The 25,001-nt window shown below is 41.7% G+C and overlaps 1 protein-coding gene across 1 annotated transcript in view; it reads right to left on the bottom strand.

Annotated features, from left to right (window-relative positions):
• The window catches only part of LOC114652466 (urea transporter 2-like), a 51,011-nt gene continuing 26,010 nt past the window's right edge, over positions 1 to 25,001 (bottom strand). The window contains exons 4-8 of the mRNA XM_051928518.1: positions 22,445 to 22,580; positions 12,736 to 12,816; positions 4,553 to 4,697; positions 4,022 to 4,156; positions 1 to 44 (exon numbers count right to left, since the gene is read on the bottom strand). Of these exons, the coding sequence (XP_051784478.1) occupies positions 1 to 44; positions 4,022 to 4,156; positions 4,553 to 4,697; positions 12,736 to 12,816; positions 22,445 to 22,580 (541 nt within the window). The remainder of the gene's footprint in view (positions 45 to 4,021; positions 4,157 to 4,552; positions 4,698 to 12,735; positions 12,817 to 22,444; positions 22,581 to 25,001) is intronic.

Genomic DNA, 25,001 nt, shown 5'->3' with positions numbered 1-25,001 from the left:
TTACAGGCTCACATCAAAGGTGGTTGGGCTGTCAATCATCCAGTCTGTAGTGGGATGAAGAGAAGAGGCATTAGCAAACAGCACCACCTTGTGGATAGGCCAGGAATCACCACCGTTAGAGCTTTTAAGCTGTCCCCAAGGTGCACGTGTGTGACATTATTAACAATAATTATTGTAATGACAACACAGGACAAACCTTAGGTAGCAGTCATTTAAAATAAAGAGAAAAGATTGTGTGTAAAATATAATAATCTGCAGAGAAGAGTAATTTAAACTGTTCAAACATGGTATAGTTCAATATGCAGCAAATGCTCCATCATTCGACTAAAATTTGTTCATTATTCAAATCTTGTCTGAAGCTGTTTACAATGAAACATGCCGTGAGTGATACCATCAAGCACCCACATCTCTAAGGCACACGTTCTGGGAATGTCACTTAGAGACATTTTTGTCCAACGTGGTTTGTGTCTTTCAAATAGCTTTGTATTGAAAGTTACTAATAACGTTGTTACAGCAGTGTCTGAGGTAACACCAGATGGAATCCAAAGTGCTATAAAAATCGCCGCATTATTGGACTGAAGACTGACTCTGCTCAACCGTCTGTAATTTGGGGGTAAAGCAATATGGTCTACATGATCTCAAATTGGAAAAACAAAGAAAAATCAAATTCTCTTTGTAAGGATCTGTCCAGAATTGTTTCAGAACTTTTGTAAAAACTCATTAATACAAGTCAAAAATATACATTACAATACAATACAATTTATTTTTGTATAGCCCAAAATCACACAAGAAGTGCCGCAACGGGCTTTAACAGGCCCTGCCTCTTGACAGCCCCCCAGCTTTGACTCTCTAAGAAGACAAGGAAAAACACCCAAAAACAAACATTGTAGGGAAAAAATGGAAGAAACCTTGGGATAGGCAGTTAAAAGTGAAACCCCTTCCCAGGTATGTTGGGTGTGCAGTGGGTGTCAAAAAGAAGGGGGTCAATACAACACAATACAACACAATACACAGAACTGAACAAATCCTCAATACAGTATAAAAATAAAAATTACAGACCAGAATTTAACAGTAGAAGATATCACATAATATGATTTGGATTTGGATTTTGGATGATATCATTCTAGATCTGTGCTCAACCTTATATTTTTTTTATTTCTTTTGCTGTTTTATCCAAAACATTAACATTCCAAAAGTGGCTCCACAGCAGTACAACCTTCTTTGTCAGAAACCAAGTTTTCAAGGATTCTTGGAGGAGAACTTTGCCTGCAGTAGAGGAACATCGGAGCAAAGTGCAGAGCCGGCCACGGCTAATCCATTAATACTGTTCAGAAAAGCATCGCAGAATGGAGTAGAAAACACTAAAACCGACCCTGAATGTTATTCCTCCTATCACGATGATCAAGTTTAATTATTCTTATGTTCTCAGAGACTGCAGTAAGAAACTATAAAGCCCTGACAAAAAGTGGTTAAGTATTTCGATAATCAATTATTATGACTAAACCACCACATCATAGATTTGAGTCATATTAAATCTATAAAACTGAGCCTATTATTATTATTATTATTATTATTATTATTACCAGGAGACTTTGCCCCCTTTCTCGCCAACCCCTGGGCCTGCGCTACGCGCTAGCCTTTTTGTGGTTCTGCCGCTCGCGTATGGAGATGCGGATGTACAAATTAAACAGATTTTTATTTTCATGGGAATTGTTACATATGCATAATAATCCTAATTGCTTTACATTACACAGAGTAATTAACTATAGTAAAAAATAGTAAAATGTAATAATTTTAAAGTAAATTATGTTTCATGTTACATTAGAGTTATTCATTGCGTAATATGATTTCGTTCTGTTTGGCTTTGAAATTAACATGCAAATATTTTTTAAACTTACACTGAGTAAAAAATTTTTTTTCAATTAAATTTTCGTCAATATTGCCTGGAATTTTGATTCTGTGTTTGGACTTTCATCGTGACAATGCAACGTACAGTATAACCATTCTAACGGGAAACTGTAAACATGTTAATACAAATGGCATATCAAGATCTCTTTGTAATGTTATCCACAGAAGACGTACTACATTACCTTTCTTGGATATATCCTTCTTTCTACAGTAATTAATGCAGAGGAAGACTGGACGGTATTAACGATTGTAGATATTCTTTGGGATATTGTAAGTTGTTGTTTTCATCATCCGCACCATCACCACCAACTGTTTCAGCATAGTCTATTGATACGCATTTAACCATTTTGCTGTGTAACCGATCGACGTTTTTGGAGTTAATTCATTAGACTTCCTCATTTCTCGGTGCTAGGATTGCCCGTGTACTCATCTTTTCTGTTGATAACCCTTTGTGATGAAATTCTTCAATAAGATTTGGACATAATACTTCTTCTTTAATTGTGTGGAAAACATTAAAATTTATAAGAGCTGAGAGAGCAGGAACTGTGTCTGACAAAAGCATTCACACGAATGAGAGGTGAGATTACCGTGTGCGTGGTTGAATATGGTTGAGAGGAAGGCGGGACTTGAAAATAATCAAGTCTTGTTTTGTTGCAGGATTTTTCATATATAATAGAGAGATTGTTACTATTATTTATAACACAGAGCCTATTTATTATTACTATATTACATTATTATTAGTTATCCTTTTAGGATGAGAGCATACGCTGGTTGCCGCACCCACCACACCATGAACCACATTGGGATCCGAGTGTAGCCGCGCTTTTAGTCATTTGCTAATTCCAACTTTAAAGGTCACTGAAATGTCGAGAGCTTTATTTTCCTCGGCAGTGCCATTCATGTCTCTGGTGACTCTTCCTATGAAGTCAGTAGACCGACTGGAAGAGCAGGAAGGGGTCATGAGGTCGCTGGAAAAGGGTGTGTGGTGCTCCTGATATCTATTCAAAAGGATGAAGGTCCAAGTCTTTAGAGTCCTGGTGCTTCCTGTCTTGCTATATGGTTGTGAGACATGGACGTTATCCAGTGACCTGAGATGGAGACTGGACTCCTTCAGTACTGTGTCTCTTCAGAGGATCCTTGGGTACCGCTGGTTTGACTTTGTGTTGCTCATGGAGTCCTGAATGAGGCACATTATCTGCATTGTGAGGGAGTGTCAGTTATGGCACTACGGCCATGTGGTGCAATTCCCTGAATGTAATCTGGCTCACAGGATCCTCATTGTTGAGGACCCGAGTGGCTGGACCAGGCCAAGAGGAAGCCCACGTAACACCTGGCAGCGGCAGATAGAGGGATGGGACTGGACCGCGTGTCTGCCTGGGGGTTTGCTAACCAAGATCCTGAGCTGTTTCATCGTGTGGTGAGTGCAGCAACGTGCCGTACCAGTGCATGCTCCCCAACCTGACCTGAACCTGAGATGCTGACCTTCTGCTTTCAGAAATGCAGGAACCAACCCAGCGTTGTCCAGTTGCCGTCATGTTTCATCTCATGGAGCTTCACTCGGGGTCACCCAGTAATTTAACACCTTTATCCAAGGCGACTTAAAACATTTTAAGAGATGCAATTGGTTACATTTTTCTTTCCACCAATTGGAGCACAGGCAGGTGAAATGACTTGCTGGTGGTCTCATACTACCAGTAGAGGGATTTGAACCCATAGCCTCCATAACCTTAAGCAGTACACTACGCTGCCTGTTTGCCTAAGTGAGTGAGCCAGTCAGGAGGTTCTGCTTCTTCAAGTGAAGTGAGGATGACCAGACACGTAGTAATAAAAAATTCAAGCCAATCCCACCCGAATTAAGACAGGAAGCTCATTCTGACATAAACCCAATTAACGTTTCCAATATACTGGGACGCCCTATTTTGTCTTAATGTTGCCAATCTGAGTTGCCTTCTTTATTTTAAGGCTTGTTTTCTTCTCTCACACAAACCCCATGTAGACGTACAGTACATGAACTCTAATAGTATTTGCTATGTTCTACACTTTGTGCGTCCTGCATAATGTCCTAAGTCTGCAATGAAAACTGATAGAGCAGTCAAATGAATTACCATCTTACCACTGGCTACTGAAAACAGATGCGTCCTCCAATTTGTGTCAAAGCTTTCCACAATGGTAATGGAGCTCAGGGCACCGTTAAAACCTGTCAAGCCAGAGTAGGGACTGTGATGAGGAACATCTAGCGAGAGACCCGAGGAGAAAGAATTCAGTTAGTTTACAAGGTGACTGTGACTCCTGCAGCCCCAGGGCAGCCATTTTGTTTTTTACTTGACCTGCCAGAAAGAACTTCACTGCACCCTGCATACATGACAATGAATGTGGACTTGTCTCCCTTTCAGCATTTGCTTTGCTGCTGCAGTTTTCCAATTTTGATTGCTGCCCTGAGTCTTTATTGAAATAAAGTGGACTTGAGGTCGGATCAAATCTCTTTCATATGGAGTCTTTAACTCCCATATGTCTTTCGTTCTCTTTTTATAGGCTTGGCAGGACTGACTAAAGTGTGACCTTCTGTCCCACTGGTTTCTTTTGTTCTTGTGAATTCAACATGAAGCAGACCTTACTAACTCTTCAAGTTGTACTTCCTTACCTGCATTCATGCCTGTTATGGAGCCCAGAAGGGCATGGAGGCAAACCAGTGGAGAGAAGAGAGTAATGGCAAGCATGATGATGAAGCTGGATAGAAGACTGTCACAGGCAAACACTTGGCTTACTCCAAGGGGAATGACCTGGCATAGCTGTCAAGAAACAAAAGCAGGGAGAGAAGGGTGGGGTCAGTGATAGAGAATGCACTGTGGGCATCCAACAAACCGATCAGCCGCAACACTGAATCCACCTTCCTAATATTGTGGAGGTCCTCCTCATGCCGTCACTAACAGGAATGGACCCCACAAGACCTTTGAAGGTGCCTTGTGGCATGATCAGCAGATCCTTTGATTCTGGTAAGCTGCCAGATGGGGGCCTCCATGGATCAAACTTGTTTTTCCAGGAAATCCCACCGATACTTGATCAAATTGAGATCTGGGGATTTTGGGGGCCAAATCAACACCTTGAACTTTTTGTCATGTTCCTGAAATCATTTCTGAACATTTTTGGTAGTGTGGCAGGGTGCTGAAAGAGGCCACTGCCATCAGAGAATACAGTTGCCATAAAGGGGTGTACATTGTCTGCAAAGATCTTTACCCAGATCATCACACTGTCTCTGCCACTTACCTTCTTTCCATTGCACGTCCTGCTGCCATCTTTTCTCCAAGTAAACGATGCACACACAAACACACCCATCCATGTGTTCTAAAAGAAAATGTGATGCGTCAGACCAGGCCACTTTCTTCCAATTCTGACATACATGTTCCAGGTGCTTTCGGTGGTGGACAGTGATCAGCATGGGCACTCTGACGGTTCTGCGGCTGTGCAGTCTGTTGTTTCTGACGTCTTTATTTCATGGCCAGCATTTTGTGCTACATTAGCTCTTCTGTGAGATTGGAAAAGGTAAACTGGTCTTTGTTCCTCACTTGTATCAGTAAAGTTTGGGGACACATGAACCTCTCACTGATCCATCAGTTGTCCTTCTCTGGACCACTTTTGGCAGGCAGTAACCCCTTCATACCATAAGCACCCCACAAGACCTGCTGTTATGGAGATGCTCTGACCCAGTCGTGTAGCCATCACAACATGGCTGCTGAGAAAGTTGCTCAGATCCTTATGCTTGCCCATTTTTCCTACTTCCAACACTTCGCCTTCAAGAAGTGACTGTTCACTTTTGCCTAATATATCCCACCCCTTGACAGGTGCCATTGTAACGAGATGATCGATGTTATTCACTTCACCTGTCAGTGGTTTGAACATTGGAGCTGGTCAGTGTAGTACCTTTAACAAGCCAATGTGTCTCAGTGAACCTCCGATGGACTGGGGTCTAATCCTCATTCGTGTCCCACACCCAATGTTTTTAAGATGGACAAGTGTCTTTTCAATCTCTGGTTTTACTTTTTGAGAAAATGTGTGGATAGACTTTACACAGTAAGCACTTTACCAAAGCAAGCATGATCAAAGACATGATGACACTGATAGCAGAGTTACACGGACAAATCGGGGATGTGCTGGTGATCTGCACCATCATTCATTCCAGCTAAAGATTAAATCCAGTCACTGGTCAACCTAATATGTGCGTAAGTAAAGGAATTTTGTAGATAGCAAAAAAATGAATGGTGTGTACTGTACAAGGTGAGTTCCAAGCATTTGAGGACTATAATTTATGTTTCTTACTTCACAACCAAGTGAAGAAGCCAGCAGCATTTGAACAGAGACAGATAAGGTGGGACTGATACCACCATACTGGCAAACAATGGAAAGTCTTTCCACTGTCTTACAGAAGGTTCATTTCAGGGGTCAGGCAGAGTTAGGGGTGTTTAGATTTACTTTACTGGTTGAGCTTACCGTTTAAGTGGCTTCATTGGACTCATCTGAATCATCAATAAGATCTGGAACTAATGGTAGTGTTTCTAACCCCCTTTAATAAATCTTAAATATATAATCAAATAAAATGTATATTGTTATAAATATAACATATATTAACCATGCTGATAATCCATATTGTATAATATTATCCTCCTTGACAGCATGAAGCATGACAACATAGAGAAAATGCTTAAGTCAAAAGAGACAATGAGTTTGAGAATCATAGATGTGGGTAATGATTCAGATTGAGAATCAAGCAAATAAGAATTGCGTGACTCATTCTCAGGTAATGATTCAGATCGAGAATCAGGTGAATGAGAATCATGAGACTCCTTCCAGGGTAAAGATTCAGTTCCCAAATCAAATGATCAAGAATCATGCGACTGTTTTAATGGGTAATGATTTAGTTCAAGAAGCAAAAGAATGAGAATTATGAGACTCATTTCTGGATAATGATTCCGTTCTAGAATCAAATGAACAACAGTCCTGCAGCTCATTCTCGGGTAATGATTCAGATTAAGAATAAAATTAATGAGCATTGTGCGACTCAATCTAGGGAAATGATTTTGTTCCAGAATTAAAGGAATCAGAATCGTATGATAGCATTTGAGTTAGTTCAAAAAGCAAATGATCGAGAATCACGCAACACATTTCTGGGTAATAATTTGGTTCCAGATTCAAATGAACAAGAATAGTGCAGCTTTTTCTCAGGTAATGTTTCAGATTGAGCATAAAATTATTGAGAATCATGAGATGCACTCTTGGGTAATGATTCAGTTCCAGAATAAAAGGAATGAGAATCATATGACTGCATTTGTGGGTAATGAGTCAGTTCCTGAATCAAATGAACGAGAATTGTGCAACTGTATTTGAGGATAATGACTGAGTTCAAGAAGCAAATGAACAAGAATTGCACAACTCATTCTAGGGTAATGATTCAGTTCTCAAATCAAATAAAAGAGAATTGTGCAGCTCATTCTCTGGGAATGATTTAGTTCCTGAATCAATTGAACTAGAATCACGTGACTGTGCTTGTGATAATGATTCAGTTCAAGAAGCAAACAAACAATAATTGAATGTCTTGTTTTCGGGTAATGATTTAGTTCCAGAATCAAATAATGAGAATTTGTATGGTTATTCTCAGGAAATGATTAAGATTGAGAATCAAATTACTGAGAACCATGCAATCCATTGTATGGTAATTTGTCAGTTCCAGAATAAAAGGAATGGGAATCGTGTGACTGCATGTGTGAGTAATGATTCAGTTCAAGAAGCAAATGAATGAGAATCGTGCAACTTGTTTTCAGGGAATGATTCGACTCCAGAACCAAATAAATTAGAATTATGCAGCTCATTTTCAGGTAATGATTCATATCGAGAATCAAATGAATGAGAATCATGTGACTTGTTCTAGGGTGTAATGATTTAGCTCCCGACTCAAGTGAAGGAGAATTGTGTAGCTTATTTTCAGGTAATGATTCATATCGAGAATCAAATGAATGAGAATCATGTGACTTGTTCTAGGGTAATGATTTAGCTCCCGACTCAAGTGAAGGAGAATTGTGTAGCTTATTTTCAGGTAATAATTCATATCGAGAATCGAATGAATGAGAATCATGTGACTTGTTCTAGGGTAATGATTTAACTCCCGACTCAAGTGAAGGAGAATTGTGCAGCTTATTTTCAGGTAATGATTCAGATTGAGAATCAAATGACTGAGAATCATGCATGTGACTCGTTTTCGGGTAATGATTCGGATTGGGAAACGTGCAGGTTATTCTCACTTAATCATTCAAACTGAGAATCAAATTAGTTAGAATTATGCAATGCATTTTAGGGTAATTATTCAGTTCCAGAATAAAAGGATTGAGACTTGTGACACTGCATTTGTGGCTAATGATTCGGTTCAAGAAGCACATGAAAAGTTCATTTTCGGATAATGCCTGGGTTCGAAAATCAAATGAATGAGAATCGTGCAGCTTATTCTCAGGTAATGATTCATATCGAGAATTGAATGAATGAGAATCACGTGACTTGTTCTAGGGTAATGATTTAGCTCCCGATTCATGTGAAGGAGAATTGTGTAGCTTATTCTCAGGTAATGATTCAGATTGAGAATCAAATTAATGAGAATTGTGCAAAACATTCTAAGGTAATTATTCAGTTCCCAAATCAAATGAGTGAGAATCGTGTACCTACATTTGTGGGTAATGACTCGGTTCAAGAAGGAAATGAATGTGAATCGTCATTCTAGGGTAATGATTCAGTTCCAAAATAAAAGAAATGGGAATAATGTGATTGCATTTGTAGGTAATGATTCAGTTCAAGAAGAAAGAGAATGCAAATCATGACACTTGATCTGGAGTAATGATTCAGGTTGAACTTATAAATAAAACACAGGCACTAAAGTAAAGTTAAAAGCAAGTCCTTTTTAGAACTTAGAGTAATATTTTATAAGGCTTGTTTGACTAATTTGTTCAATGTACATAGGGATGTTCATGTATGAGTTTAAAATGATGTTACTATATTCTAGGTAAAAGAATTCCACTAAAGTACAATAATTTGGAATATAAATGTGTTGATGAATGAGAGAATCAACAGTGACAGAGTTCTTGTTTGTTGGTATTTATTGAGTTTGAACCATTGTAAGAATCATAAATGAATTGAACCAGAGTCGCAAATCAGACAGGCAGGGCTTGAAACATCGACCTGCGAAATGAAAGACACTGACGACATCACCGATGGGCGACAGCACTCCTGTTGAGCGCCGCTGTGGCAGTTCATTCGTGCTTGCGAATCGATTTCTGTGACTCACTGAAAAGAGTGATTCAAAAACAATTAATCATTCGCAGAGCACCCATCACTAGTCAGGCAATACCACGGAGGAATTTAAATAAGGAAACTGCAAGAGCGAGAGAAGAGGAGAGGAAGTCTGGTTTGGCATCGGAGTGAAAACTTCCAATGGGGTGAACATTTTTCATAGACACTGTAAAGGTCCGCAGAGGTTGTACTGAAATGCCACCTTAGATGTGATGGCGTGAGAGACAATCTCAGACAGCAGTAAGAGCTGCAAACTGATGTGTTTTTGGGGTATGGTAGTCTACAGCATTGATTTTATAGACTGTCAGGTGATGTGTTTTTGGGGTATGGTAGTCTACAGCATTGATTTTATAGACTGTCAGGTGATGTGTTTTTGGGGTATGGTAGTCTACAGCATTGATTTTATAGACTGTCAGGTTATCTAGCATAGAGCAATTAATTTAATAATAATGGCTGTACTTAATTAAGCATTATTGTACTCAAAATGAAGACATATTCTATATACCTGTGAAGTCTTTAATTAAGCATGGAGAGGTAGGCTTGTTTCAGTATTATCACTTAATTCTCTGGGAGATGCCTATCTGTGTAAGGTAATGTTCAACTCAATAGGAGCCCGATATGCTGTAACTAAAGAGCCTACGATGCAGCAGGGTCAGCATAACTCAGGTACTTTACTTGAATTAGATACTCGGTACACGTGACAATGCTGCCCTTAGAACCCTGTGAGCCTCCATTATAGCCGTCTGATGTCACTGAGTGTTATTAAGAAAGGGTAGGCCTGTGGAAATGCCTAAGGTGATGTGATGTGATGTGTCCCCAGGTTTGTGATTTCATTGTCATCACTTCAGAATCCCTTTCATCATTAGAATGAGTTTTTGTTCAGGGATTTTTCCACCTGGGCTTCATGAACTGGGAGCATCACTGAACATCAGGTAAGCTGATTAGTGTTTTACATTTGATACGATGACATTTACAATGACGAAGGAGAATGGCAATGTGTTGCATGCTGGTTAAACATGCAAGTACGGATTTCATTGTACTCTGCACACATGCCAATGACAGATAGATTATAGAACTGCAAGGCACTATATGTTAGAGAGATAGAAAAGGCACAATATTAAAGATAGATCTGTAAGGCGCTATAGGATGGATGGATGGACAAATAGATAGATAACAAAGTACAAATACACATATAATATGAATTATCAATAAGAAGATCAATAATAGGTAGATACAGTATTTACTAACTGTAAAGTGATTAAACCTGCACATGCTTATTAGTTACAGTATCACAGAAAGAATGTCAGTCATTGGCACAATCTCTGGCACATAGCATCATTGTCTGTTAAGATGTGTGCCAGACCAGCTCAATTTAATTCAGCACACAGGGCACAAGACCACCTCAGCCAAGGAGTGACTGATTATAGAGCCTAGTGGCCAAGGGTAGAAATGACCTTACAATGTGCTTCTTGGAGCATCGCACTTATCTCAGTCTGTTTAGCCGAAACCTCATCCAGGGGAGAGAGAAGCTCATTGTCCAAGACAGCCAGTAGCTTCCTTGTGACTGTCTGATCTACCAGTTCCTCCATTGCTTCCAGCAAGACTCCAAAGACTGACCCAGCCTTTTGTATTATCTTGTTTTTTTATATTTGTAAGGCACTATTGGATAGAGAGATAGATAGATAGGAAGGACACTATATAATAGATAGTGAAAGGCACTATATAATGATAGATAGATAGTGAAAGGCACTATATAATAGATAGATAGATAGTGAAAGGCACTATATAATAGATAGATAGACAAATAGAAAGGACACTATATAATAGATAGATAGGAAGGACACTGTATAGATAGATAGTGAAAGGCACTATATAATGATAGATAGATAGATAGTGAAAGGCACTATATAATGATAGATAGATAGATAGATAGATAGTGAAAGGCAGTATATAATAGATAGACAAATAGGAAGGACACTATATAATAGATAGTGAAAGGCACTATATAATGATAGATAGATAGTGAAAGGCACTATATAATAGATAGATAGACAAATAGAAAGGACACTATATAATAGATAGATAGATAGATAGATAGGAAGGACACTATATAATAGATAGTGAAAGGCACTATATAATGATAGATAGTGAAAGGCACTATATAATGATAGATAGATAGATAGTGAAAGGCAGTATATAATGATAGATAGATAGATAAATAGGAAGGACACTATATAATAGATCGATTGATAGATAGTGAAAGGCACTATATGATAGATAGATAGATAGATAGATAGATAGATAGATAGATAGATAGATAGATAGATAGATAGATAGATAGATAGATAGATAGATAGATAGATAGATAGATAGATAGAAATGCATTTTGCATTTGAAGATTGTTTCTGATTTTTTGACTTGAGTGCATGTTATGAACTTATTTTGGCTTTGGTAGAATTTCTAGCTTTGACTCTCTTTTTTTGTGGTTAACGTTTTGGACTATAAGTCCATGTCGTTGATAAAGTCAATTGGGCAGTTTGTACCCAGGATTAGAAAATTGTGACATATAAGCAAAGCACCTTGGAATTGGTGTGTTATCATTGAAAGGTACGATGGATAATGTGACCAAAAGCCTGAAGCTGCTCTTGGAAGTCTTTGACATTCGCCTGCATTATGGATTCTCACTTAGCCTCGTTGATGAAGACTGGCTGGGGTATTTTTGGCGACACTCTGGCATGCTGAGGATTTCTGTTTGCACTAAAATACCAGAAAACACAACCACGAACATGTTTGGGAAAGCAAAGTGTCAAATCCGTGAGATTCAAATGAAACCAGACAGCCAGGAATCAAAAGGACAAGATGTCTCTCGAGAGTTGAAGTCAAAACAAAACATCACAATCCTACCACTTGGGATTACCTGAGTAAAAGCTAACTAACACTACAGGATTTGAAGAAATTGTTTTATCTACTGAGGGATGACGTAGTTACATCTTGCATCAATATGTCAATCGTGGTCACACAGCATCCAAGGTAAATAGCTTAATTGTAAGCTTAATTCCAAGTTTAAAACAAATGTCAGAATTCGAATCCTTGCATATCAAAACCCCAAAATACTCAAAATTCGGTATAGAGATGTCTAACACTACAGCTTTGTCCTCCAGTCTCTTTCTGGCCATCCCTTTTCCCTCACGATACTCTCACCCAGATCCAGCCGTTGTGTACGTCTCACACATTCGGCTCTGTCTCACTTTCTCCGACTTTTGGTATGGCAGACGACGGCTCCGGACCATCCACTGTAGCTGTGGTGGTGGGAGTGAAGCTGTTGATGGCATCTTTGAGTGGCCGACCCCCGCCATTACCTTTCCCTTAACGCACTGTATGCATGGAGACACCCCATTTTAATGCCCTGTCGATTTATGGATTTCCCAAATGAATGCCCGTGCACTTCAATAATATGAGCTGCCTGTCAAAGAGGTTTAGTATGCAGGCACATGTTCTCACTCCTTTGTGCTCTCTAATGTCACCTTGTTCATTTGGACACACACACTCTTCTCCTTGAGCAGCATCTCCGATCGGTGAAGCCTTTAATTTTATTTTTCTTGGCCCCTGATTGGCCTCGTGCTGCCCAGTCCTTCCGGGGAGCCTCTTGAACCCGCTACTGCCGATAACATATGAGCCAGCCGTTGAGGACACTCACACAGAGCAAGAGGTAGGTGCGTAAAAGTGCTTTTACTAAAAACAGTCAAAAATCACCATGTCCAAATAAATAGTGCAGTGCAGATCTTCAATAAATAAATAAATAATCTGTAAAATCAAAGACAAATAAATAATCCTTTAAACGCAAGGTTGAAAACATGGAAGGAATCCATCCATCGCTTTGAAAATGTATGTCTCCTCAGCTGAAGCCATTGCAGCTGAGGAGATGGCTAACCAGCAGTTCAGACCACCTTCTGTGTCTGCTTCTGGGCTCGGACCCCTGCAGCCTTCTGTGGCTCCGGCAGTGCACTACTCCAGCCCCCGACTCTCTCTGCTAGACCCGCATCCCTGCATTCCATGGCTCCCCCACAGGACACCTCATTGAGCCATCCAATTCCTTTACAGCTGCGCAGCCTTTCTCTGGCCTGATGCTGTGAGTCACTCCAACCAAGCCGCGCATCACTCTCTAGTCCCAGACCACTCAGTCGGACTTCCACCCGACTGCCTGCCTTCTATCTCTCCCTCTTGTCCACAGGCTCACACACAGCAGCTCCCACCGCCTCCTGCCACCTTCTCACCTGGCTTTTAACCTCTTCTTTTTTTTTCTTTTCCTTTTCCTTCGATCTCCTCTGTTCTTTCTTTCTTTTTCCTCCCGATCGAGCTTCCTTTTCCTTTCTCTGTGCCGAGTTCCCCTTAAATGCCACCATGGGCACAGTCTTTCAATCGCATACCACAGAAAGCCAATGAAGCAATTGAGACAGGCCACACCTTCACATGCAGGGGAGTCTCGCCTCAACTACCTCACCAACCTCCTGCAGCTGTGCGAGCACACTCACCCACGGAGATCGAGTCGACCATTCCATTATTTATTTATCTAAAACGGGCTCCTGATTGTTAAGCCGTGGATCCGCTGTTCCACATGGCCTGACAGTATCCATCCTGGTGGGGTCATCATCTCTGTTTAGTCTTCTTCTGTCCTATGTGTAATGTGTTCCTCTTCCACAACCTAAAGATTTGCAAGTTACATTAAATCGCAAATCTAATTTAGTCTGCAATGAGTGAGGGTGGATGGTGGACTTTAGTACTTCCTTGTTATTCTGGTCAATGAATTTCTAGTATGACTTTTTGACTTTGAATTTTAGTTCACATTTTGAGTTTTTTGAAAGATTATTGAATTCTAAGCTTGTTTCACCATATTGTCTCTTCTCTGGACAAACATCGAGACTTATAAAAAAAAAAAATATGACGGTGGAACCTGCAAATACTTATGGTATGACCAGCACCCCAGACACAAGTCCTAAGTGCAAATGCAAGGTTTATTATAATTATAATGCAACTAGTCATTTAGCCCGTTACAATAACGGGCGCTAGAACAGTAGTGCATAAACATTAGTAGGAACAGTCTATATTAAATGGAAAGTGACTTTGAACTCATTCTTTTTGTTGGTCGTATTTTTATTTCTTTCAGCCTTTCTTTTGTTAATGTTTACTTGCTGAGCTGACCGTTCTTTGTGGGCTGCCGCCGTGTATTGTGTGTCTTTAATTTTCTGTGACAGTAATACTGTCTTGTACGGCTCTATTCAATAAGGGCATGCACAAAAAGGCGAGCTTCAAAAGGGCGACCTCAATTGAGCGCGGCGAATAAAGTAGATAATTTAGTTCAAATGGCTCTGGAACATGTGAAGAGCAACAAAGGTGCAGATCTTTATTTACGTGCGCCTTTATTCGCTGCGCCCAATTGAGGTCGCCCTTTTGAGGCTCGCCTTTTTGTGCGCGCCCTTATTGAAGGATACCGTCTTGTACGTCCGCTGGCTTGTACGTCCATAATATACCTTTAATTTTCTCTGGCGGTAATACAGGCGTGCGCGTCGGTAATATGCCTTTAATCTCCTCTGACAGTAATACTGGCTGGTATGTGGCTGTAATATGTGTCACTGTATTGTGTACCTTTAATTTCCTCTCGCAGTAATACTGGTTTATATTTCCATAAAACACCTCAAACTTTCTCTGACAGTAATATCGCGCGTCGCACCGTGCCCCGCGCATGCGCACTTCACCATTAGACACCCACACACGGACACCTGGACGCACATAGGGATTTTATATATATAGATGCAATTATATGCAATTCTTTCTTTCTTTCTTTCTTTCTTTCTTTCTTTCTTTCTTTCTTTCTTTTCTTTTCTTTTCTTTTCTTTTCTCCTCCCAGGTGAGCTTTGTTCATCCTCCACACCCGACTCCAATGGGCCTGGATGAGGTGATCCGGGAGCACTTCCAGTGTTACGGCGTAGTCCCTAGGAAGCATTTCCGGGTCAAATGTAAGTCCCTGAAAGTAGGGATTACTAATCTCAGCAGCTCCCCCTGGTGGCCCCCACGGGACACACCCTGTAGGTGTCCGTGTGGGAATCCTAACCCAGGGATGCTGCCATCTACTGGATCGGGGGAGCAAAGAGTCTGGGCAGCTTAACTCCCCTGATTTTACCATTATTGTGGATGCCCTGCCAGGTAGGGCGCCTGAACCTGTCCCAGCAGCGACACCTGTGTAAGTAGATACTGTATCTGACAGGGCACATCTTTCAATTCTTCCCACTTTGTCCTTCTCCTGGTCTCCCATCAGGCAATAAACTGGAACTTATTATGGCATGGACGGCAGCCCATGTGTGCTGTCTATTACAACGTCACCTCTGACCCATGCGTACACAACTTTTGGAGAAACTGGGGAAATGAGGACACCCCTGGATCAAGCAGGGAAATCCAGCCAGTCCAGCTAAATGGTAATTCATATGCCCAATAAATCGTATTACCAAACCATTATTATAATGTCTGCTAGTGTGACAAATATATTAAACCTCAAAAGTGTTAAATATGATGTACAGACTGTATTTTAATTCCTTTCTAAATGGCACCAAAACTGAGTATTTGCACTGAAAAGCTCTTTTATATCAGCTACCCGTCTTCACTTCTCAGATGCTGGTCCCTTAAGCCTTTCCCTGACCCCCAGAATACAGAGGAGAGGCGCTATAATGCTACTCATGATCTTGAGCTCTCAGTTATGGGGCACAGCCAGATGCTCTTGAATGCAGGGGACGGGGTCTCAACACATCAGCCAGTGAAGTTCTGCAGTGCAGTGACAGGTAACCAGACCACCCTGGCCTACTAGTCAAAGCTCGGACTAAAAATCGGCTCAGGCTGGATATGGACTGGAGAAACTCTGATAAAAAATGCAGAAATTTGCTTGCAAGCGTGTGATGGACACTTCAGAGCAACTGACGATTAAGTAATGGACTGAACGCGAGAATGACAATGGCACGATTTTGTCCATTTTTTTTTTTTTTTTGTTCTCAGGTTTTGAACTTTGTGGGTTTTTAAAATTTGAAGTTAAGACCTGAACTGAGCAAGCTTGTAACTTCTTGTGGTAAATAGCATGAAAAGCATGAACAGTTTCATGTGTAGGATTGGAAAAACACCGAACTGCTTTATTACTCAGATATTACACTTTGAAATATTACAAGTCCAGAGGTTAGGAGTACTTGCTGATACAGCACATTGCCGCACCCACCACATGACAAACCAACTCAGGATCCAAATTAAGGACCCGAGCGCAGCCCTGCAACGGGTGACACCTCAGCACCACACTGGTTCAGATGGAGTGGGACACTGGGAGGTTTTTTATGGTGGCTGGAGTGCCAATTCTGCCACCAACCCCCAAGTTTTTCCCTGCAGGTTGGAGGACCTACATGCAGGGCTGGATTAACGTCATACCCAGGACGGAGAACTTGCAGGTTAAGGGCCTTGCTCAAGGTCCCAACAGAGCAAAGTCCTTTTTGGCATTTACGGGATTTGAACCGGCAACCTTCCAATTGCTAGTGCAGATCCTTAGCCTTACAGCCACCATTCTGCCGATCTGAACGATTTTTGGGCATTTTTGTCTCTCTATATAAAAAAGAAAATCCTTGAATGGAAAGCAAATGCAAGGCTACGTACGATACGTGATAATCTCGAAAGACATTTTAAAGACCCACGAGACCAAGGAGACTTGCCACGGTGTGTCTCGCAGGGGACCGTAAACATGAGACTTGGTGCCAAGAGATTGTCCCAGGGCCGTAGCAAAAAGGACAGCGGCTGTACAGGCTTTAAAAAGATCGAAGGGCAGCATGACAGCAGCTACCCCAACCGAACACGAGCATCGCTATACGTCCTGCAAGAAAGAATTCAAACCTGCCCGGGGCCAGAAATAAAAGACAGGTATTGCTTTTACAACATCACTCGAGACCAGGCAGTGAGCCATCATTTAAAACAAGTCAACAGTCCTCTAAGCTAGCAGTTGTTGGATTGCTTTTGGCAGGCAAGCATCATGTGCTCCGAGCTCTTAAAACAACGACACGCGGCAGGCAGAAGAGGCAGCTAGCAAGCAGCAAAAAGACAGCAAATGATCCAAAGGCATATCCTTAGCGTACGTTCAGCCGCAACACCCTTCACAACACGAGCAGCATTATACGTCTGGGCAGGAAATAAAGAAACAAGTATTGTTTTTACAAAGGTTTTTAAAGTAAAAGTGAAAATAATGCATATGTAACAATTCACAAGAAAATAACAATCTCTTTAAATTGTAGATTGCCTGCCTAAGGTAAAGTCATCCCTAATGACTGGGGACGTGGGAATGAGGGGTTCTTTCATCGGATTAGCGCTATTTCAGATGTGGAATGGCAAAATGGGGAAGGCAGCTTAATGAATGAGGTCTCCAGGACTTAAAACAAATCCAAATCATACTATGTGATATCATCTAATGTGAAATTCTACTCCGTACTTCTAGAATTTTTGTTTTTATACTGTATTGAGGATTTATTCTGTTCTATGTATTGTACTGTATTCTATTGACCCCCTTCTTTTGGACACCCACTGCACGCCCAACCTACCTGGAAAGGGGTCTCTCTTTGAACTACCTTTCTCAAAGTTTAATGCACACATCGTCTTCTCCAGACCACCCCGTGACACTCTCAGTGCCGCTAACTCACCCTCCAACGCAGTCGGTTATAATGGCAAGGCAGAAAAGCAAATTATCTATTCAAGTATGTCAAATTTTCGATCACGATAGAAAAACATCGGCAAGAGGTGATAATGAACGTCAAAAAAAAAAAAAAGAAAATGAACAAAATGCATGTAATAAAAATCAAGAACAAAGAGAATCGTCTAATAAATGAGAAAGAGAATGTCAAATCTCGAACAAGATCCAAAAAGAAATGCAAAAAAGCAACATTTATAGAATGTAAGTTAGAGGATAAAGTAATTCATAGTATTGTTATTGACAAGGAGTTAATGTAATATAATTTTTTATATACTTTTTATTACGTTTTACTTTTTTACTTCTACTTTTTACTAAATTTTATTATTCATTGGTATTTAAGGGGGCAGCACGGTGGTGCAGTGGTAGCACTGCTGCCTCGCAGTATGGAGACCTGGGTTTGCTTCCCTGGTCCTCCGTGCATGGAGTTTGCATGTTCTCCCCGTGTCTGTGTGGTTTTCCTCCCACTGTCCAGAGACCTGCAGGTTAGGTGCATTGGCGATCCTAAATTGTCCCTAGTGTGTGCTTGGTGTGGGTGTGTGTGTGCCCTGTGGTGGGCTGGCGCCCTGCCCAGGGTTTGTTTCCTGCCTTGCGCCCTGTGTTGGCTGGGATTGGCTCCAGCAGACCCCCGTGACACTGTAGTTAGGATATAGCAGGTTGGATAATGGATGGATGGGTGGTATTTAAAGTAGATAGTTGTAGTGAAATACTGAAGTAACTGATTGCGACCCGAGTTTACAGTTTTAATCGCGCCCCCCTAACATTTTTTCGAAACCCTAATAAAATTTTTCCTATATTTTTTGCTGCCGATACACTGCTACAAGTTTAAAATTTCCCTACGAATAGCGAAATTACGCCACATATGGCAACATTCGCGCCCCCTTTTTTGTTACTTCGCGCCCCCCTAGGAGGGTGCGCCCCACAGTTTGAGAACCGCTGGAATAGAATTTAGCAGGTTTTAGATAATCATGGTGGTGCGGCTGTTGGTGTCCTCATCCCACAGTTCCAGGGATGTGGGCTTGATGATTGCTTAGGTGGAGTTTTGTGCAGTTTGTGTGTATTCTCAGTAGTTTGTTCCAGATCCCCACAAATCTTCCTGACTTCAGTCCTAAAATGCTCTTCCCCTTAATTTCCACCGATCTCATCAACTATGGAAAAACCTAGTATGTCACATCTTTCAAGTTTTTGGCAAATTGAGAAAATGATGGCGCCACCATAATTAGCAATCTCTAGATTTCATTTTTCCTGAGCTTCACGTACACAATGTTTTTTTTTTTTTTTTTACAAATGGACAACACCTGCCTTTTAAATCATCCATCCATCCATCCATCCATCCATCCATCCATCCATCCATCCATTCATTATCCAACCCGCTAAATCCTAACTACAGGGTCACGGGGGTCTGCTGGAGCCAATCCCAGCCAACACAGGGCGCAAGGCAGGAAACAAACCCTGGGCAGGGCGGCAACCCACTGCAGTCCATTTAAATCACATGATCGTAATCAGATGTTTTCATTGGTAGGTGCTCTTTTCTCATTGGTCATTGGAGTTGCTAGGTTTTTGTCTAGCAATATGTAAAATACTGTGTACATCCTAGCCTCTTCTATCATGCTATGACTGGAATGAAGACATGTTTGGCCATCACCACTACCTTATAACATCAGGAAAGAACTCCCGTTGGATCTACTTTATTGATGCCTTTGAGGATTCTGAATACCAGGAATAGGTCCCCATGCAGTCTCCTCTGCTTGAGACTAAACCGGTTTAATTCTCTGAGTCCGTCACAGTAGGACATGTCCTTAAGTCCCATGATGCACTTGGTTGCTCTCCTCTGCACAGCTTCAACTGCTGCTATGTCTTTTTTTGTACTGTGGTGACTAGCACTGCACACAGTACCCCAGATGTGGTCTTCAACCAAAGCTCTTTTTCTTTCTTGGAGAGACAATTTTGATATATTGGGACATTTAAGTTAATTTTTGAGACTTAAAATCCTTTTGGCCCTGCCAAGCTGAAGCAGGCCAGTGGAGTTTGGGTTAAGTCAATAGGGGTGAGGCCTTTTCCAGGTACGTGAAGGAGATCTGGTCTGACAAGTGAAATCTTTTGAATGCCTCTCACCCCTATCTTGTTATGATCCTAACTCTGTTTCAGAACACCTTGGTGTTCTGAAAATAATTTTTCTTATTTACCCACGTCAGGATATAAGGCCACTTGGATTCCAGCTCATTATCATCAACCTTATCCTGGGGAAATGTAAACTCTGTAAGATCTGTAGAGATCTGTAAATATTCATTTTTCACACAGGCAGGCACTGGTTAAGGCTTTGGACTTCAAACCAAAAGGATGTGGTTTCAAAATCCCACCTTCTGACACTGTGTGACCCTGAGCAAGTCACTTGACCTGCCTGTGCTCCAAAAAAAGAAAAGAAATGCAACTGATTGTATCTGAGAGGTGAAGTTCAGTCATCAGGAGAATGGATTTAGATGCTGCCCTCCGCAGAGCAAAGTACTGTGGGTAGCTGGATGAAAGAGAAAATGTGGTTGTTTCCTCTGTCTGTTTAAGTATTTGCACTTCTAATAATAGAGAGTTCCTTAGAAGTAGTGCGCATCAAACGAAGTGATGTAAGTTCTGTTCATTTGTATTTGTTTGTATTAAATTGTTTGAGTATATATGTTCTTCTTCTTCTTTCGGCGGCTCCCGTTAGGTGTTGCCACAGCGGATCATCTTCTTCCATATCTTCCTGTCCTCTGCATTTTGCTCTGTTACACCTATCACCTGCATGTCCTCTCTCACCACATCCATAAACCTTCTCTTAGGCCTTCCTCTTCTCCCCTTACCTGGCAGCTCTATCCTTAGCACCCTTCTCCCAATATTCTCAGCATGTCTCCTCTGCACATGTCCAAACCAACGCAATCTCGCCTCTCTGACTTTGTGTCCCAACCGTCCAACTTGAGCTGACCCTCTAATGTCCTCATTTCTAATTCTGTCCATCCTCGTCATACCCAATGCAAATTTTGGCATCTTTAACTCTGCCAACTCCAGCTCTGTCTCCTGCTTTCTGGTCAGTGCCACCGTCTCCAACCCATATAACATAGCTGGTCTCACTACCGTCCTGTAGACCTTCCCTTTCACTCTTGCTGATACCCGTCTGTCACAAATCACTCCTCACACTCTTCTCCACCCATTTCACCCTGCCTGCACTCTCTTTTTCACCTCTCTTCCACAATCCCCATTACTCTGTACTGTTGATCCCGAGTATTTAAACTCATCCACCTTCACCAACTCTACTCCCTGCATCCTCACCATTCCAGTGACCTCCTTCTCATTCACACATGTATTCTGTCTTGGTGGTCCTACTGACCTTCATTCCTCTCCTCTCTAGAGCATATCTCCACCTCTCCAGAGTCTTCTCAACCTGCTCCCTACTATTGCTACAGATTGAGTATATATGTTTTTCTAAGAACCAATAAGTTATTCCCTTGTTAAAGTTAAATGAGTAAAGAACCAGAAAGTAATGATGATATATTTTAAGAACTTTAATTGACCATGCAGTTCTTATAAGGCACTGTTAAATCAGACTATTTAGTTTATTAATAACGTTATAATAGTTACACTTGTAATTTCATTAACTCTGTAAAATGCTTCCCAATAGTGCCTTTTGTTACAATGTGGCCAACTTCAGTATTGCAACTTTGTGATGAATATTTCTGTAAGATTTGGCAACTTTAATAATAATTCTTTGCATTTATATAGCGCTTTTCTCACTACTCAGAGTGCTCAGCAATTGCAGGTTAAGGGCCCAACAACGTAGAATCCCTATTGGCATTTACAGGATTCGAACCGGCAACCTTCCGATTGCCAGTGCAGATCCCTAGCCTCAGAGCCATCACTCCGCCTATAAAGTCAGTTTTTCCTTTATGTGTAATCTGAGAGCTAAGAATAGTTCAACTTTAACTTTTTATTGTAGACTACACACACACTTATATGTACATCTATATCTAGATCTGAAATCTCCTTTCCGAGTGTTTGAATGGACGCTCTGCTGCGAATGCCAACTATTCCTGCACAACTGTAAGAAGTCCTTTAGTTGTTTCTCCATTTCAATTGTATCTTAAAAGTCACTTTGGATAAAGGCAAATAAATAAATGTAACTGGCTGTGAAAAAATCCATTCACAATATCAGCAACAAGTGGTGTGAAAGATGCTTAATAAAATGAACGGTGATGGATCGCTAAGTTGTACGTTGCTTCTCGCCATTGTCCAAACACATCATTACTCTGAAAGTCATGCACAGAACTGAACAATACTATACTTATTCTTTCTTAACTTTAGTGCTAATTTATCAGAGCAGTAGAATTGTGATTATTAAAATCTAGCAAAGTATTCAATGAGCTGCAACTGACTCACTTTGATGAGTTCCACCGGTGGGGTGCCATTTATTGAGATGGGTTCCACCGGCACATGTGGGAAGAACCTGTGGTGGGGCCTCGTGGCAGCCAAGCAGAGAAGTAAGATGGTGTTGAAGGGGAAGACGCTGAGTGGAAGGTTCATGGGCTCAAACAGAGAGATCAGACTACCATAAATAATGGTGCTGAAACAAAAAAGATTTTGTTAGGCATCATCTCCGTCTACATAGTCGTCGTTCAAAAAGGGAGGTTTGGATGACAGGACTGTAAAGTCTGCCGATGACATCTGTACACGACGTCATGTGGATGTGCGAGTGTGAGTATTTCAAATGGAAAATGTATGACTAGCAGAAATCCAATCCCAATTTGCCATTTAAGTTTACAACAGGCAGGTCTCCTTGAAGCAGTCCTCCAGGTGTCTCTGTCAGTCCCCAGGACGACTGTGGCCCCGTCATTTTTGGTTTCTCATTAGTCTTCGTTTTCGCCTTTCATCCACACTGCACCAAGATTTACAGTTCACAAAGATGGAGACTTTTGAAAACGTTCTCTAGAGACTGATGGTTTTGAAAATATCAGTGTAGCGTTTCAGTGTGGATGGGCGAAAACAACAGACTTTATTGGATCCTGCTCTTTACAATGACCCATTACCTCTATGGAAGAAAAACAAATCCCAACTCTGCGAACATAGAGGTGTTGCTTTGCCTGGCGTTTTTGTTTGGTTGCTTACCTTGTGATTAGTAGCCCGGACACAGACAGACGGACACCATGTTAAAGTCCACCACACGTTTATTGTGCATAAACACAGTCCAATAAAGTGCACAACCCAGTGCCTCAAGCACCAAACTCCCCCAAAGTCCAGGCCTCTCTCAGTCTCTCTGCCTGCTCTTCAGGCCGCCTCCACTCTCCTGCACACAAACCTTGTCCACTCCTCACCCGACTCCAGTCCTCCTTTGCAGGGAGGCGGCCCCTTTTATAAGTGCCCAGATGGGCTCCAGGTGATCCCCGACACTCCCTAGACACTCCCCTGTGTGGTGGAAGTGCCAGGAGTATTCCTGGAAGCCCTCCGGGTGCTCCCAATCTTCTTCCCCCCAGCACTTCCTGGTGTGGTGGAAGTGTTGGGGTTCCGGGTCCTTCAGGCATAGGGGCGCCCCCTGGCGGAGACTACAGGCCCCTACAGGGTTGGGCTTCTAAGCCCTGCACCTGTGGCCCCTCAAGGAACCAGGGCGCCCTCTCGTGGTCTGGAGGGGGCATGAGCCCTCCTCCTGTCTTCCTGGGTGTCCCGGCTGGGTGCCACCCCCAGCCGTCTGCCACAACCTGTATGCTTGTTCATTGGATTTTGAGCAGTTTGAATGCTGCATGAACCTGCAAAAGACAAATAACTAAAGGCTGGCAGCATTAACATCCCTTCAAGGATCACTGGCTTTGGGTAATACTGAGAAGCAAGTGAATGTTTTTTACCAATTGTAATCAAGTGACTACTCCTACTGCACAACTGTCACATAGTTGCTCATGCATAGCTGGACAAGCGGGTGGGTGGGAAGGCACAAACAATACAGTCTGTGGGATACGTAATCAATGTCATGTAGCATTGTGCGTGTTTGTTTTGGACTCTCCCAGTTAACATTTTGTCACGCATGCGCATCGGAGGAACTCCTTACAGGCTCTGTCAAAATACGTAAAAACCTGCCAGGACGAGAAGGGGCAGGCACTCTCGATAACACTGTCTTCCCCTTCTCTCCCCCAGTGATGGGAACCTAACTCCGCCCCTTCCAGTTCCTCCACCATAAGAGCCCCGGCTGCATGGAAGGAGGTGTAATTTTGACAAGAGTAAGAGTGACCTACTGGATGGAGCTCCTGTGCAAACTGACCCTAAACTGATGGCGACATCAGAAAATCGTTTTGTGAAACAGTCGACTCACATTCCTGACAGGACAGAAATTCTTCCAGTTCAATCATAAGATGCAATCAGGCATTGCAACCTCCTTATACGGGACTTGAAACGAAAGCCAATGAAGCTGAAATTCAGGACGACTCGGAGAATCAGTCGGCGACTGCAAATCAGGCTCAAAATCGCACAGTGTACCCCCGGCTCAGACATTTATGCTGTGCCTATGTTCGGTGTAGGTGGACGACTACTGTAAGAGTCAATCTTCGACTGTTTAATGTTAATGTTAGACTTGCTTAATTTCAATAAGAGAATATCAGTTTCTTTAAGTCACTTTGTACGTGGTGGTCTTTTTCCCACTTGTAAGTTAAGATGAACGTTCTCAGCTCTATCTGTATACAGAGTGTTAATTACACCAGCTAGGAAATCATCTCACTGCTAGCATGTCATCACTTCTGTTTTTTTGTTAGTCTTCGTTTTCACCTTTCATCCAAACTACACCAAGATTTTCAACTCACAAAAAAAAACTGAGACTTTTGAAAACGCTCTCCAGAGTCTGATAGTTTGGAAAACACCAGCATGGCGTTTCAGTGTGGACAGCGAAAACAAAGACAACTTGTTAGATAAGTCTGCAAATAGGATCTTGGCACCCAGTGACCAGTACCAGAACATGGCTCAGGGGTGGGTACCTTTCTCCCTTTTTCAGGCGATTTCTCCCAAA

This window comes from Erpetoichthys calabaricus, chromosome 5 (assembly GCF_900747795.2).
Source record: "Erpetoichthys calabaricus chromosome 5, fErpCal1.3, whole genome shotgun sequence".
Classification (NCBI taxonomy): Eukaryota; Metazoa; Chordata; class Cladistia; order Polypteriformes; family Polypteridae; genus Erpetoichthys; species Erpetoichthys calabaricus.
The sequence above is the reverse complement of the archived record's forward strand: the minus strand, read 5'-3'. Positions and strand labels throughout refer to the sequence as shown.